Raw genomic sequence first — 12,552 nt, 5'->3', positions numbered from 1 at the left:
TTAAACTATAACTTTCACTCCACACTGTTGGTAAAGTAAAAAATAAAATAAAATGCAAAGCAGATCCATCCAATCTTTTCAAAATGTCAACCTGGCACATATCTGACGTTTGGTTGGGGTAAAGTTAACTTGTGTTTTCTTTCAGACGGACAGACTGAAGGTATTCAGTACAAACTGCCAATAGGCAACTGTGAAATAAAAGTGTTTGATCAACTGTCTCGTTTATCTTTTCCAAAGCAGATTGAACTATTACTTAATGGTTTGAGTCTCACACCTGTGTCTAATTGATACAAGTCAATTCGTGTTTTAAGACGGGAATGAAATGACCCATTTTGTTGATGTATGCGAAAAGAGACCTATGACCACAATAAAGTACTTTTTTTTTTAATTTTTTTTTAAATTCATGATTCGGTTTTGCGATGATTATGGCGACTATAGATAGATTTTAGCATTTTGTGAGTTGAACGCCTTCAAGCACCGAATATAACATTTTTAATATACTTTTTCTTTTCTTTTTAACTGATTCTTCCCTATCTTTCTTCCCATTTTCACAGAAATCAGCTCTCTCTCTCGCCTCTATGACGTAGAGCAGTGCGACACACGTGAACTCTCGCGAGATTTCGTTCTTCCGACCAATCCAACATGGCGCCGTAGGAACGTTGTTATTGTTTCGACGCTCTGACAAGCTCCCAAAAGTACTAACTAAAACCACGTTCAGCGACAGAGCAGCGTGTTCGGGCGGGAATGAGAGAGAAGTCCAGGGATAATGATAAGAAACACCGGCTTCTTTCGGGGAATTGACTGTCCGTTTTACACGGAACACGGCCAGGGCAAAGACGGCAGAAATGGGTGCAACAGACCGTACTGTCACTTCAGGCACAGTCACCACCGGCGGCTGTCCTACGGAGCTCAGGCTGATGTCAAAAAGCAAAAAGACCTCCAGGCAGCACAGAACGGTACAGAGCACTTTGACTATTCGGTTATATACCGTGTCATGGGTTTGTTTTTATTTATTTTTGGCCGTCAATGTCATCGCCCGCAGCGAAGCTAACCGTAAAAGGCAAATGTGGCGTGGACACTCAGCGGCGCGAATGAGTCGAAACTGTTTTTTTCTTTCTTTCTTCTTCTTCCTGTTCTTTTATTGTCGTTGAATAACTTCAATAGATAAAGCTGTTTCCTGTGTCTTCTCTATAGACATGTTTTTGTGTGTGCGTGTGTGTGTGTGTGTGTGGGTGTGTAGAAAAGGGAAATATTTGACATACAGGATCTCAGAGGAAGAAAACATGATTTTGGAACATCCTTTAATAAAGACAAAGATCTCAAGGAAACAAAAACGCTAGTGTTGTGTATTCAGCTTTAGGGGGAAATAGTTAAATATCAGCAGGCCAACAGTGGTGTCCACAACAAGTAAAGCAGGGGACACTGTTATTAATAATACTTGTGGCATTTTCCAGTTAGGTTAAATTTACACTGAATCATTATTCTTTTTTTAAATCGACAGCGGAGTTGTTAATACCTGAGGTAGTAAACGCTGTCACTGGTTTTAGCAGTTGTTGTTTGTAATTCTCTACTTGATCAGCCCTAGAACAAAGTGCTCGAGTAAAGGAAACAAAACCTGTTGTATTTGTTTGTGTTGTTTATTTTAATCAAGAGTGTGATTGGTTGTAGTTGATAAAGTTTGAGTTTGCACATGCAAATGCTGTTTGTGCATGAAACTGATTGGATACCTAACAAAATTGAGTGTTATCGTTCTGGCATTACAACAGGTAATGAGGCCTTCTGTCACTGAAACATTGTTACCCAATGCAGCACTTCTGAGTTTTTTTTTTTAAATCTGAGTGCCTAAGAAACTGATGCAATACAGACAAACCACATCATGGCCATGGATAATGTCGTTCTGCTGCTGCAAACCAGACTGGTGGCTGTCAAAATGCTTTGCTAACACAATATTTCTGTGGGTTGTCCTCGCAGAACAAGGTTATGACCCCTTCAACCCAGGTGTTGTGAAGCCTCAGGCGGAGGAGAATGGAAAGCCGGGATCGGGGGACCTCACCGGGGCGTTGGAGATGGTCAACAAGGCCATCGAGGAGGTCCGCAGTGAAGTGGAGAGGGAGAAGAGGAAACTGTCACGGATCGGGGACGAACCCTACAACCCCACTGAGAGAACATGTCCGCCCTCGTCTGAAACTGTCAAAAGTAAGGCAGTACCTACGCATAAGGCATACGACCCTGGGAGTTATCAGATGACATCGGATGATTATAGCCCCACCCCTGGCTGCAGCAAGTACACCTTGGATTCATGTGACCTTGGGAGCAATAGTAACTCTATGGAATATGTCCCCACTTTGTTGAAAAAACCTTCATCGCGGACACCCGTTGATCAACTCCCTTCTCCTCCCCCCAGCCCTAAGTACTCGAACAGCACATCCATCTCCAAATGTAAATACACCGTGGACAATTCAAAACCATCCACAGACATGGAGTATGACCCACTGTCCAACTACACGGCAGGAATCGCAGCGAAAAGCAAGAGGGACAAGGTCTCGCAAGGTGTTAAGGCGGACGAGGGCAAGAAGTGCAAACCGCCAAGATCAAATATAGCCACCGAGGAGTACGTAGTAGCAGTGAAAAAGCCCCGGCAGCAGGAGATTGACTACAAAAAGTATACAATCTCTGACTCCGATGGGGAGAGCTCCGGGACGGAGTACCGACCAACATCCCTCAGTAATCTGCAGCAGAGAAAGGAAAATAGTGGAACACTCCAGGACGTAGGGGGAAACGGGAGACTGGAGAGGACTGAGAGAACTGAACTGGACCTGCCAGAAGATTTGGATTTCCAGGACGCACTCAAACGTAAGGACAGCACAGATAAAAAGAGAATGGCTAGTCAAAGTAGTCATGAAAAAAATGGCAAGTCGGAACGACTGCATAAAGTTGATAAGGACATAAGCAAAAAAGGCAGTAGTATCAAAAGTGTCAGCGCTAAGGACAAAGGGTCGTTAAAAAACTCAAACCAGCTTTCCGCAAAGAAAGACGGCAAGAGTCATGTGAGACGAGAGGACGTTAAAAACAGGGACAAGGCTCAGAGGGAAGGCAGAGATGAAAAGAGAGGCGACGCTCGGCTCAAATCTGCAGAAAAGGTTCGAACAGACTCCAGTAAAGTTAGCAGAAATACAGTAGATGGTGCAAGGGAAGGTAAGAAGGCTAAAATATCTGACAAGGAAAAGGATTCCAGCAAGGTGAAGAACTTTAAAAATGGCACACTTGATGGTGACAGAAGAGAAAAGGACATTAAGAAAATGCACTCTGCCAAGAGCAAAGACAAAGCGAGGCAAAGCGTCGTCCGCTCATCCAACGGGAAAAGACCCAAGAGCAAACATTCGAGTCGAAGTCTGAGCCACGCGGACCTGTTTGGGGATGAGAGCCCAGACGAGGTGGAACCACTCGAAGTAGATGAGGACGAGGAGCAGGACGTGGTGTTGATTACAAAGTCTCCCCTGAACACGGGGCGCTCCAGTAAGAGGAAAGCGTCGGAGCTGACGCCGTCCTCCTCTGACGACGAGAGTGACCACGTCGTGGAGGCCAGGGCGGTGGGAAAGAAGGAGGACGCCGGCGCCGGGATGGACTACTCGGTTTTCCAGGACGACTTCGACCTGGACTCGGACCCCATGGAGGAGTGCTTGCGGATCTTCAACGAGTCCAAGGATGTAAAGAAGGAAGACAAGGGAAGGCAAGCTAAACAGGTATCAGATTTTTATTTTTTATTTCTTTGCATACCATTTGAATTGTAAAGTCACATTCACACGTTGAATAAATCTTCTCCTCACAGCCCGCGAGGGAAGCAGAGGAGGAGAAAAGCACAGAGAGCACTTTAACCACCCTGTTCCCCGGACAAAAGAAGAGAGTGTCTCACTTTGTTGCCAAAGGAAATGTAAGCATTCTCCTAGCCTAGCCTAGCCTAGCCTAGCCTAGCCTACCATTAGCACATGAACCCTGTACCAAGATGCAGCAAGTCAGGGCACATTATCATTTCATAACCGATGTATTTGCACATTAGTGTGAAAGAACCGCACTGCTATCATGTCAACACAAGAGAGCCCAGTAGCCCAACAAGTTTGGATCTGGAGGCACAGTTATTGTCGCCCCCCTGAAGAGAAATGTACTTTTTTTCCCTTCCAAAATAAAGAAGTCGCGTTAGATGAACACACACACACACACACACACACACACACACACACACACACACACACACACACACACACACAGAGCTTTCTTTTATTTTCTTCCCTCCTACCAGTCAAACTGGGACAAAGAGCTCCGTTAAACCCAGGAGCACATTGTTACATAAGTAATATGTAATCTGGGCCGACTGGGCCGACTGGGTTGGGACCCTGCACATTTCCCTGCGCAGCGCTCAATCTTTTTTGTTATCTGGCTCTAATTTAATATCAGTCCATCCCTCTTGTTCGTTATGACCCAAGTCAGCACTGCAGGCTCAAACATGTCTGAAAAACAAGATGAAGTCACTGGTTCACACAAGTTCACTCGTGATAGTCGGCTCCTTCTTCAAGAGTCCTGCAGCAAACACGGGGCTAATCAAGCCATTGCGCTACCATCTCCATCAGGGTCGCACGTCTTCGAAACCCGTGGACGTGCCGCACCGGCGACTCAGCGCCCAGGAGGTGTGTTACCAGCGTATGATGATGGCGCAGCAGCAAGCGGCTCAGCTCGCGCCTGCCGAGAGTCCAAAGAGCTCCGGCGCCGGCTCGTCCGGAGAGAGGAAGAGGATCGCACACCGTCCCAACCCACGGACAACACCCTCCGCAATGAGTGAGGAAGCCTGCGGGCCAACGCCACAGTCTGCTGTCGCAATGTTGCTTGTTTTTCAAGGGCTTGACATTTCCTCAACGTCTCTTCCATCCGAAGTCACTGCCACTTTGGGCTCCAGCTGAGTTCTCTGTTAACAATTCATAGAATTCAGAGAACTTGGACTAAGACTTCCTTTTATTGTCATTTCTCAAATTGCACAGCGGTGCGTTTTGGGGAGCAAACATTTTGAGTAGAATTATGCACTCGCAGAAGTGGCTTTTTGGGGGTATTAATATAAAGAATTAGATATAAATTGATTAATTAACGGAAATATTGCAGGGAACAGTAGAAATATTTTGTAACTTTGTACCATTGAAGTTGTCTGACCTGTCCAAGCAGACACCAGCCGAGTGTCGTCGCCCAGCCAGAGTCTCCCTGCTGTCAAAGCCCAAACCTACGTCGGCATGATGTCGAAGACCACCACCACCGTCACGCAGAAGAGGGTGGCGCACACCCCCACCGCCAAGGTAACCCACCGCTGAGCCGACGCTTGACCCCCCACCCCCACCCCACCCTCAACCCGCCCACATCGTTCACGCCCCCGTCGCCGTCTCTGCAGGGCGGCTTCCTGAAGCGGCCCATCATCCCCACCGAGTTCGGGGCCAAAGTTCCCACCAACGTCCGCCAGCGCTACCTCGAAACCTTCATCGAAGAGTGTCTCAAGTTTTGCCCCTCGGAGAAAGACGCCTTTCAGCTGGTAGGACCGACCCGCACCGCCGCGCACTGTCGCTGGGCTCCGATCCCAACCCTCCCTCACCGACCGATGTGTGACGGTTTCAGGCCCTCGAGGAGGAGAAGCTGGTGTACGAGCGCAGTAGCAGCAAGAACATCTACCTCAACGTGGCCGTCAACACGCTGAAGAAGCTCCGCAGCAAGAGCAGCTCCTCGGCGCCGCCCGCCACCAGTATGTCTCATCGTTAACGCAGGGGAACGTGTGAAGATAACGATTTACATTTGCGTGTTGACATCAAACAAGCACATTCACACCTTTTCCAAATGGTGTCTCTTGCTGCGTTTCGATTACAGTTTTTTTTTTCGCAAAATAAAAGCGATAATTCTAAAATTCCGACAAAGTACAATTGCAATTTGCAGGTGCTTCTATTGAATGGTGTGGGGCATAAGCTGTAATTCTGGTAAAATCTCGTCCCTTGAGACCCCACTTCGATGTTGTTTGCTGTCATGAGTTGCTGTTCTATTTTTTCTCTTTGTTCACTTGTAAAAAAAAAAAAAAAAAAAAAACGTCCGGTGACCACGACACTCTTGCGACATACATACGTCTGAAAAACCATATCTTTCTTTTAAACAGACATGTCTGTTTAAAAGAAAGATATGAATCCATTCAAAATCAAAGACATGAGGAACACAATCTGAATTACGTCACTTTATGCCACTTCTCTCCCCCCCTGCCCTCCTCCCCCCACCAGAGGGCTCCAGCTCAGTTGCTAACATGAAGGCTCAGTCCCACCAGGGCGTCCTGGGGGGGCGGCTCGCTGCGAAAACCAGCTTCACCGTCAACAGGATGGGAAAACAGCAGGAGGAGAAACTCACTGGTATGAGACAAGTTGACTCTCTCGAGCTGTGCGGAGGCCGTCGCTGCAGAAAAGTATCAGGTTTCAGGCCACATTTGGTGTGTAGCGTGTGCGGTGACTTTTATGTTTTGTTTTGGGGTGTTTTTTTTTTTTTCTTTGCTCCAAATAGTTTTGAGTTGCTATCAGTTGCACAGGCTCAGAATCGCCTTTCCATTCTGATCTCACACACACACACACACACACACACACACACACACACACACAATTCACTGTATAATAACAATAGAGAACCTCATTTAACGTGGACAGCCGTTGAAATGCAATGCCAGTGGGACTCATGAGATGGCCTCTAGCTGCTGTTTACTGTAAGCACGCTGCCTCATGACCGGATGCCAGAGGAAACATGGCAGAGAGAGCCTTTTTGTAGTGCCATTGCAGCTCACCTCCAGTGTTAGATAATAGCAGAGGTGTGCTGTGCTATTGTAATAGAAAGAAACCGTAGCAATGACACGCTATTTAAGGAGTTCCTTTTTTTCATAAAGTATTTTCAATTCATATTCTATTGGGGGGGAAAAAAAACGCTGTACATGCTGTGAGGTTTTATGTATCTTGTTCCCCCCCGCCCCCCCTTTCCATTGTAGGATCCGTACTGTACAGAAAACTGCAGGGGTACATGATGACGGAGGAGCAGCTCCAGGAGCACGGATACCCCAGAACAAACCCGGAGGCGGCCGGGAGAGCCGTCATACACAACCTCCCGCCCAAAAAAGCCAATACAGACGGTGACCTTCACCCTTCTATGTTAAATGTCCAGCGCGATGCCGTTTGCCGGTTGTGGGTCTAACTTGTGCGCACTCTCCTGTCCCCCTGCAGCACTGAACAAGGTGTGCTGCCGGTGCGGAGCCGAGTATAAGATCAACATCAAAGGCAGCTGTGTCCGGAAAGAGGAGTGCAGCTTTCACTGGGGGCGATTGAGAAAACACAAAGGTTACATCGTTATCAATTTTTTGTTGAAAAATCAGTATTAAACATGAGCATCAGTTGGTGTACCTGCAGTGCTTCTTTTGTCTTCTAACATAAATCATCAAATCTATCCTGCTCTCTCGCACTCACTCCAACTTTCTTTTCCCACCATTTCTCCCCATCCGTCTCCTCCACCCCCTCCCGTCTCCGCCTGCCTCCTGTCGACAGTCGTTGGAGGCTGGGAAACAAACTACAGCTGCTGTGCTGCAGGTGTGGGTACGCCAGGTTGTCAAGTATGCAAGGTATCGCAGCTGTTAGTCTACAGGTCTCTCCTTTAAATGATGAAAAAAAAGTCACTTATGTGGTCGTGGTTGGGATTTTTTTTTAGCAAAAAAAAACAAAACAAACGAACAAAAAGAATTTAGATGAAATAAAAAAATAGTGCCCAAAGATTGCTTTCAGTTCTCCCCTCCAGGGGTCGCCACAGCAAATTCACTTGGGGTAGTTTTTAAAGGTCTCATGTGCCTTCCTCACACAACTCATTCCTTTTGTAATAAAAGCTATTTATTGATTTTTGTCATTTGAAGTGCAACACAAGGCTGGCAGCAGGCTGATGATCATTTTTTAACGTTATCTCGACACTTTTTTGTGTTCATTCAATTCTTCTTATCTAATGTGTCTGATGATTTTCACAGTTTTCTGCTACTGGTTGTTTAACACACACTGACTCCAGACCTCTCGTTCACTTCCAGCAACACGTTCAGGACGGACGTAAAGAGTCACTGGACGGCTTTGTCACGACGTTCAGTAAAATGCTCCCGCCTCACGGCAACGGAGGCATGTTTGCTCTGGACTGTGAGATGGTGAGTTCCACAGGTTTTTGCTCACTAGAGAACAATGTTGTAAGTGCAGAATTAAGCCATCATTCTTTTTGTGGTAGATTTTTTTTTTTTTGTGTGTGTCAACAGAAGCAAGAGGATGTATTACTTTTACTGTTGTTTTGTGATTGTGCGATGCTTTAGTAGCACAGGGATATTTATTTTAAAAGTCTCTCTTACCTGGTTTAGTGTTACACAAAACAAGGCCTGGAGCTGACCAGGGTAACGGTCATCGACTCTGAGATGAAAGTCGTCTACGACACTTTTGTCAAACCTGAGAGCAAAGTGGTTGACTACAACACCCGGTGAGTGTGAGACTCCGTTCCCCTGCCTTGACATTTTATTTCCTCATTAATGTGACACAATGAAAAGATGAACCTCCTTTTTACGATTTAATTTTTAAGAAAATTCTCCCTTCAGCGGTTTGTCGACGTGATTCCAGCTGAGCCCAAACTTTAATCGTAATTTCCTTTCAACTTTTGAAACGGAAAGTTGAATTTAAAAACGCATTGCATGTACCTCGTAGATTCTCTGGTGTGACCGAAGAGGATTTGGAGAACGTGACCATCAGCCTCCGAGACGTCCAGGCTGTGCTGCTCAGCATGTTCAGCGCTGAGACCATCCTCATCGGACACAGCCTGGAGAGCGACCTGCTCGCTCTGAAGGTAACGTGGCTTTAAATAAATTGCAGAATTACACAATCAAAATGTGGGGAAGCTCTGTATTCATTTCTATTACTTCCCTGCTCAGCCGTGAAGTTTATTGTTTCAGTGAAAAAACAAAGGCGTGATGCAGTGTTTTCTCCGTCGCTGCAGCTCATTCACAGCACAGTCGTGGACACGGCCATCGTGTTCCCTCACCGACTCGGTTTGCCCTACAAACGTGCCTTGAAGAACCTGATCGGCGACCACCTCAAACGGATCATCCAGGACAACGGTGAGAAAGTGGCTTGCACACAGCTGCTGCTTTTCAAAAGCTTTCTTTGCATCGGGATCAGGAAGGTGTGACTCACTGTTGCACACTAAACCTGAGGAGGCTGTCAAGTAAAATGTCAGGCTTAAAAAATGTGTTCCAAAAATGGAATATGTAATACAAAATAAAAGAAGCAGCGATACAAAGAGTCGCTAAATAACGTCACTTGGCTGCACTACTGCCGTGTGACCTGCAGATGTCACTCACGAGCAGCGACAGCGATCCACACGTTTTATGTCCTCCTGTCTTTCCCCCCCCCCCCCCCCCCAACCTTTCTTTACTGTGCAGCATAAACACTGAATTCTTTGGGAAATTTTTAGACGGTGTCATCAACACAAAGTAACGTTAGTGTTCATCCAAATGATCCGCGATGCCTCTTTGCCGCTCTTCGCCGAGTCGTCACTGGGAACAAACGGCAAATTCTTCCGTGTGTGTCTTTCAGTGGAGGGTCACGACTCCAGCGAAGATGCATCCGCCTGCATGGAGCTGATGATTTGGAAAATCAAGGAGGATGCAAAGGTGAAAAGATGACCTCTGACCCCACTGCTCCACTTCCCTCCTCTGAACTTCCTGCTCAGACAGGAAGGAAGCCTGCGGATGTGAGTGTGTGTACGGTGAGGAATGGGGAGGAGGAGGAGTTGAGGTTAGAGTCAAGCTTTCAGCACACAAAGCCTGTGAGAAGCCCGTCATTGTTGCTGCCTGTCGGACTGAACGGAACCACCAGTCTCTTCAAAAGCAATAGGAGCCCAGATTGACAGTGTTTCATTTCTTTCTTCTGTTCAACGTCAATGCTAATATATATGCTTTCCTTTTCTTTTAATTTGACTGTTTCTTTCTTCTTCTTTTTTTTTAGCTGTGCCATTAAAGGCACCGAACCGTTTCTGAACTAAACCTTTGTTGCCAGGGCATTGTCAGCTGTACAATAATTATTATTATTTATATGTTTATTCATGCCAGGCTGTATCATTAGCCTATATTGCACTATAAAAATGCTCTTGTATTACAGGGCCCAAGCCTGAGTACCTCATCTGTGTTCTAAAAGCATTCACTTCCTTAACGAGCGACATGTTAGTTATACTTGAGTGCATCATGTCTTAGTCTGTTAGACGTTGCTTTTCTAAATGCACTTGGGTTTCGTTTTTTTTGTTTAAATTTTATTATCATTATTATTATTATTATTATTTTTTTAACTTTGCACCTGGTTTCCTGTCACTGACGCTGTGTTGATGCTGCAGATGGTATCAAAACTGTTGGCTGTCTCTTGAGCCAAACTAATCCTATAATACTTGATATTAAATACCCTCGGCGGAAATGTCTCTGCTGCTACCCTGTCTGGTATAGTTGGTGGAACATCTTACTGTATGTCGTAGAGTAGGTGTAACAAAATAAGAATAATTTGACGATACCCACAGCGGTGTGTGTGTGTGTGTGTGTGTGTGTGTGTGTGTGTGTGTGTGTGTGTGTGTGTGTGTGTGTGTGTGTGTGTGTGTGTGTGTGTGTGTGTGTGTGTGTGTGTGTGTGCGTCACGTACACGTACACGTACACGTACACTGCATGATCTAAAATAGCAGGTGTCATTGTGAATGACAGTAGAGGTCATTTCTGTCATTTGGACAAAATCAGATTGAGTTCAGTGTCTGACCTTGTCTGTCTGTTTGTAAGGCAGGAAACACAAAGTTAATAGTCGGAGAATAGCTGTGCTTGTTCTGCGTTGAAAAGGACTGAAGAGACACGCAAGTGCTGTAAATACGCCGTTTCCTTTATATTTGTTAACTTTTGGTTGTTTATCTTTTTCTATTAAAATGTATAAATGAAAAAAAAAAGAAAAAAAAAAAGGTGTTGCTCCATGTGTTCCCTCCAAATGACACACCGTCACATTGGTTAGGAAGAACCCCTATTTACCCACGCAGTAAAACGTGTTATGACAGTGTTTAAGATGAAGGCGTTCTGAAGCGCAGCTGGAGTTGAAGTTTTCATAGGGTCGTAAAAGGACGACGACTGGACTTAAATCTATGTTCATTTTTTTTTAAAGCGCTCACATTACAAGGTGAGACAAATGGAAAGTCTGTCATTTAGTTTAATGTTGGTTGTGAGAGCCCCCCTCTGACTTCAAGCTCCCATTAGACTTGAGATTTCACAATTCCCATTTTTAGACATTTGTTCTCAACTCGGTTGACCTGCCTTGAACCATCAGTGATACATTTTGCAACAGCTTCTGTAGATCTACAGCTTATTTACTGGTGACCTGTAGGTCTCACTGTGCCCTTTGTGACATCGGTGGTTTTCAGAATTGTGCGTTTTAGAACGCTTTTTCTTTTTTTTCTTTTTTTTTTAAAGGGGAGCAAGCAAAACTTTTCGACAGACGACAGACATCTAAAAGTGCAAGGAGAAATTCATAATGTAAACTTTGATGTCATTTTTCTTACTTCCAATAGGATTTTGCTAAAAAGCTGAAGCTGTTGGATAGAAATAGAACATTTCTAGTTACAAGAGTTTCCGTTTTAGAGCGTCAGTAGGACAAAAAAAAAAGTGTGGCTAATGGGGTTTGAAATACAAAACAAAGTTGAAAATGCTTAAAGTCATTAATGGAGGTTGATTGATTCATGTTTCTTTGTCTCCTGCAGTGTTTCACCCCTACTGTGCTCGAGCAACAGACCCGAGTGCTTCTTCCACCTCTGCTGCACAAATAGTTTTTGACAGTGTGACAGCTTCTTCTCCGTACTGTGCCGGGCCTCTTGCTGTCTATATGTCCCTCTAACAGCAGGTGCAGCGGCCGTAATTCTCCTTTTTCCTGAGCAGATGTGTAAATCGGGAAGAAGAAGAAGAAGAAAAAAAAATTGGAAAGCGAAATGCTAAACTGGGAGGCCCATCCTTTCTTCAGTGCGTTTGCCTGTTAAGCTTCTCCCCGTCACATGTCAGGATGCATTTCCCCAGGCCGAACCGCGGACCTTCAGGTATTAAAAGAACCAGTTAGTGGGGATCAATACCTACACAATGTTCCAGTGACACGGGGGAGGCGGGGGCGGGGGGGCTTCCTAGTGTTTATTGAGTGTTTTTGCAGCAGAGATTTTGAACATGTGGAGCAAAGCAGCTTAGTGGGGTCGTCTTCATTATCAAATTCGATCAGCGCCTCTCTTTCTCCCTCTCACCCCGATCACCTTTCACTGGTGGCGGTGGAGGGGCGGGGGGGTGCGGGGAGCCGGGGCCTCTGGAACTGAGACCCCATGCTGGGAGATGAAGAGCGGCTTTTATCATTAGCCACGACAAACAAATGCTCGACCACTGCGAGGCTGTGAGCCAGTGGCCGGCTGAGCGATTAGAAAGGAAAGTGTTGATTTTAG

At 45.7% G+C, this 12,552-nt stretch overlaps 1 protein-coding gene across 1 annotated transcript; it reads left to right on the top strand.

The window, feature by feature from the left end:
* The first annotated feature begins 619 nt into the window (after positions 1-619).
* rexo1 (REX1, RNA exonuclease 1 homolog) lies at positions 620-10,723 on the top strand. Its single transcript, XM_076031227.1, has 16 exons — positions 620-956; positions 1,972-3,743; positions 3,830-3,931; positions 4,626-4,830; positions 5,209-5,336; positions 5,429-5,566; positions 5,650-5,773; positions 6,294-6,419; positions 7,040-7,180; positions 7,272-7,385; positions 7,590-7,663; positions 8,114-8,224; positions 8,429-8,544; positions 8,766-8,904; positions 9,055-9,175; positions 9,654-10,723. The coding sequence occupies exons 1-16, from the start codon at positions 767-769 to the stop codon at positions 9,740-9,742; spliced, it is 3,690 nt and encodes a 1,229-aa protein (XP_075887342.1). The 5' UTR covers positions 620-766; the 3' UTR covers positions 9,743-10,723.
* The last annotated feature ends 1,829 nt before the right edge of the window (positions 10,724-12,552 follow it).

This window comes from Nelusetta ayraudi, unplaced genomic scaffold, assembly GCF_046127955.1.
Source record: "Nelusetta ayraudi isolate G7.1 ecotype Tasmania unplaced genomic scaffold, CSIRO-AGI_Nayr_v1 ptg000032l, whole genome shotgun sequence".
Classification (NCBI taxonomy): domain Eukaryota; kingdom Metazoa; phylum Chordata; class Actinopteri; order Tetraodontiformes; family Monacanthidae; genus Nelusetta; species Nelusetta ayraudi.
Note: the sequence above shows the minus strand (reverse complement) of the source record. Positions and strands in the feature narration are given on the sequence as shown.

What these genes read in the sequence shown, in the direction of transcription:
- rexo1 (XM_076031227.1), top strand. Translation starts at nt 767, where the DNA reads ATGATAAGAAACACCGGCTTCTTTCGGGGAATTGACTGTCCGTTTTAC. An exon ending in CGCACACCCCCACCGCCAAG is followed by an intron (nt 5,337 to 5,428) that starts GTAACCCACCGC and finishes CCGTCTCTGCAG; the next exon opens with GGCGGCTTCCTGAAGCGGCC. An exon ending in GTGGTTGACTACAACACCCG is followed by an intron (nt 8,545 to 8,765) that starts GTGAGTGTGAGA and finishes TGTACCTCGTAG; the next exon opens with ATTCTCTGGTGTGACCGAAG.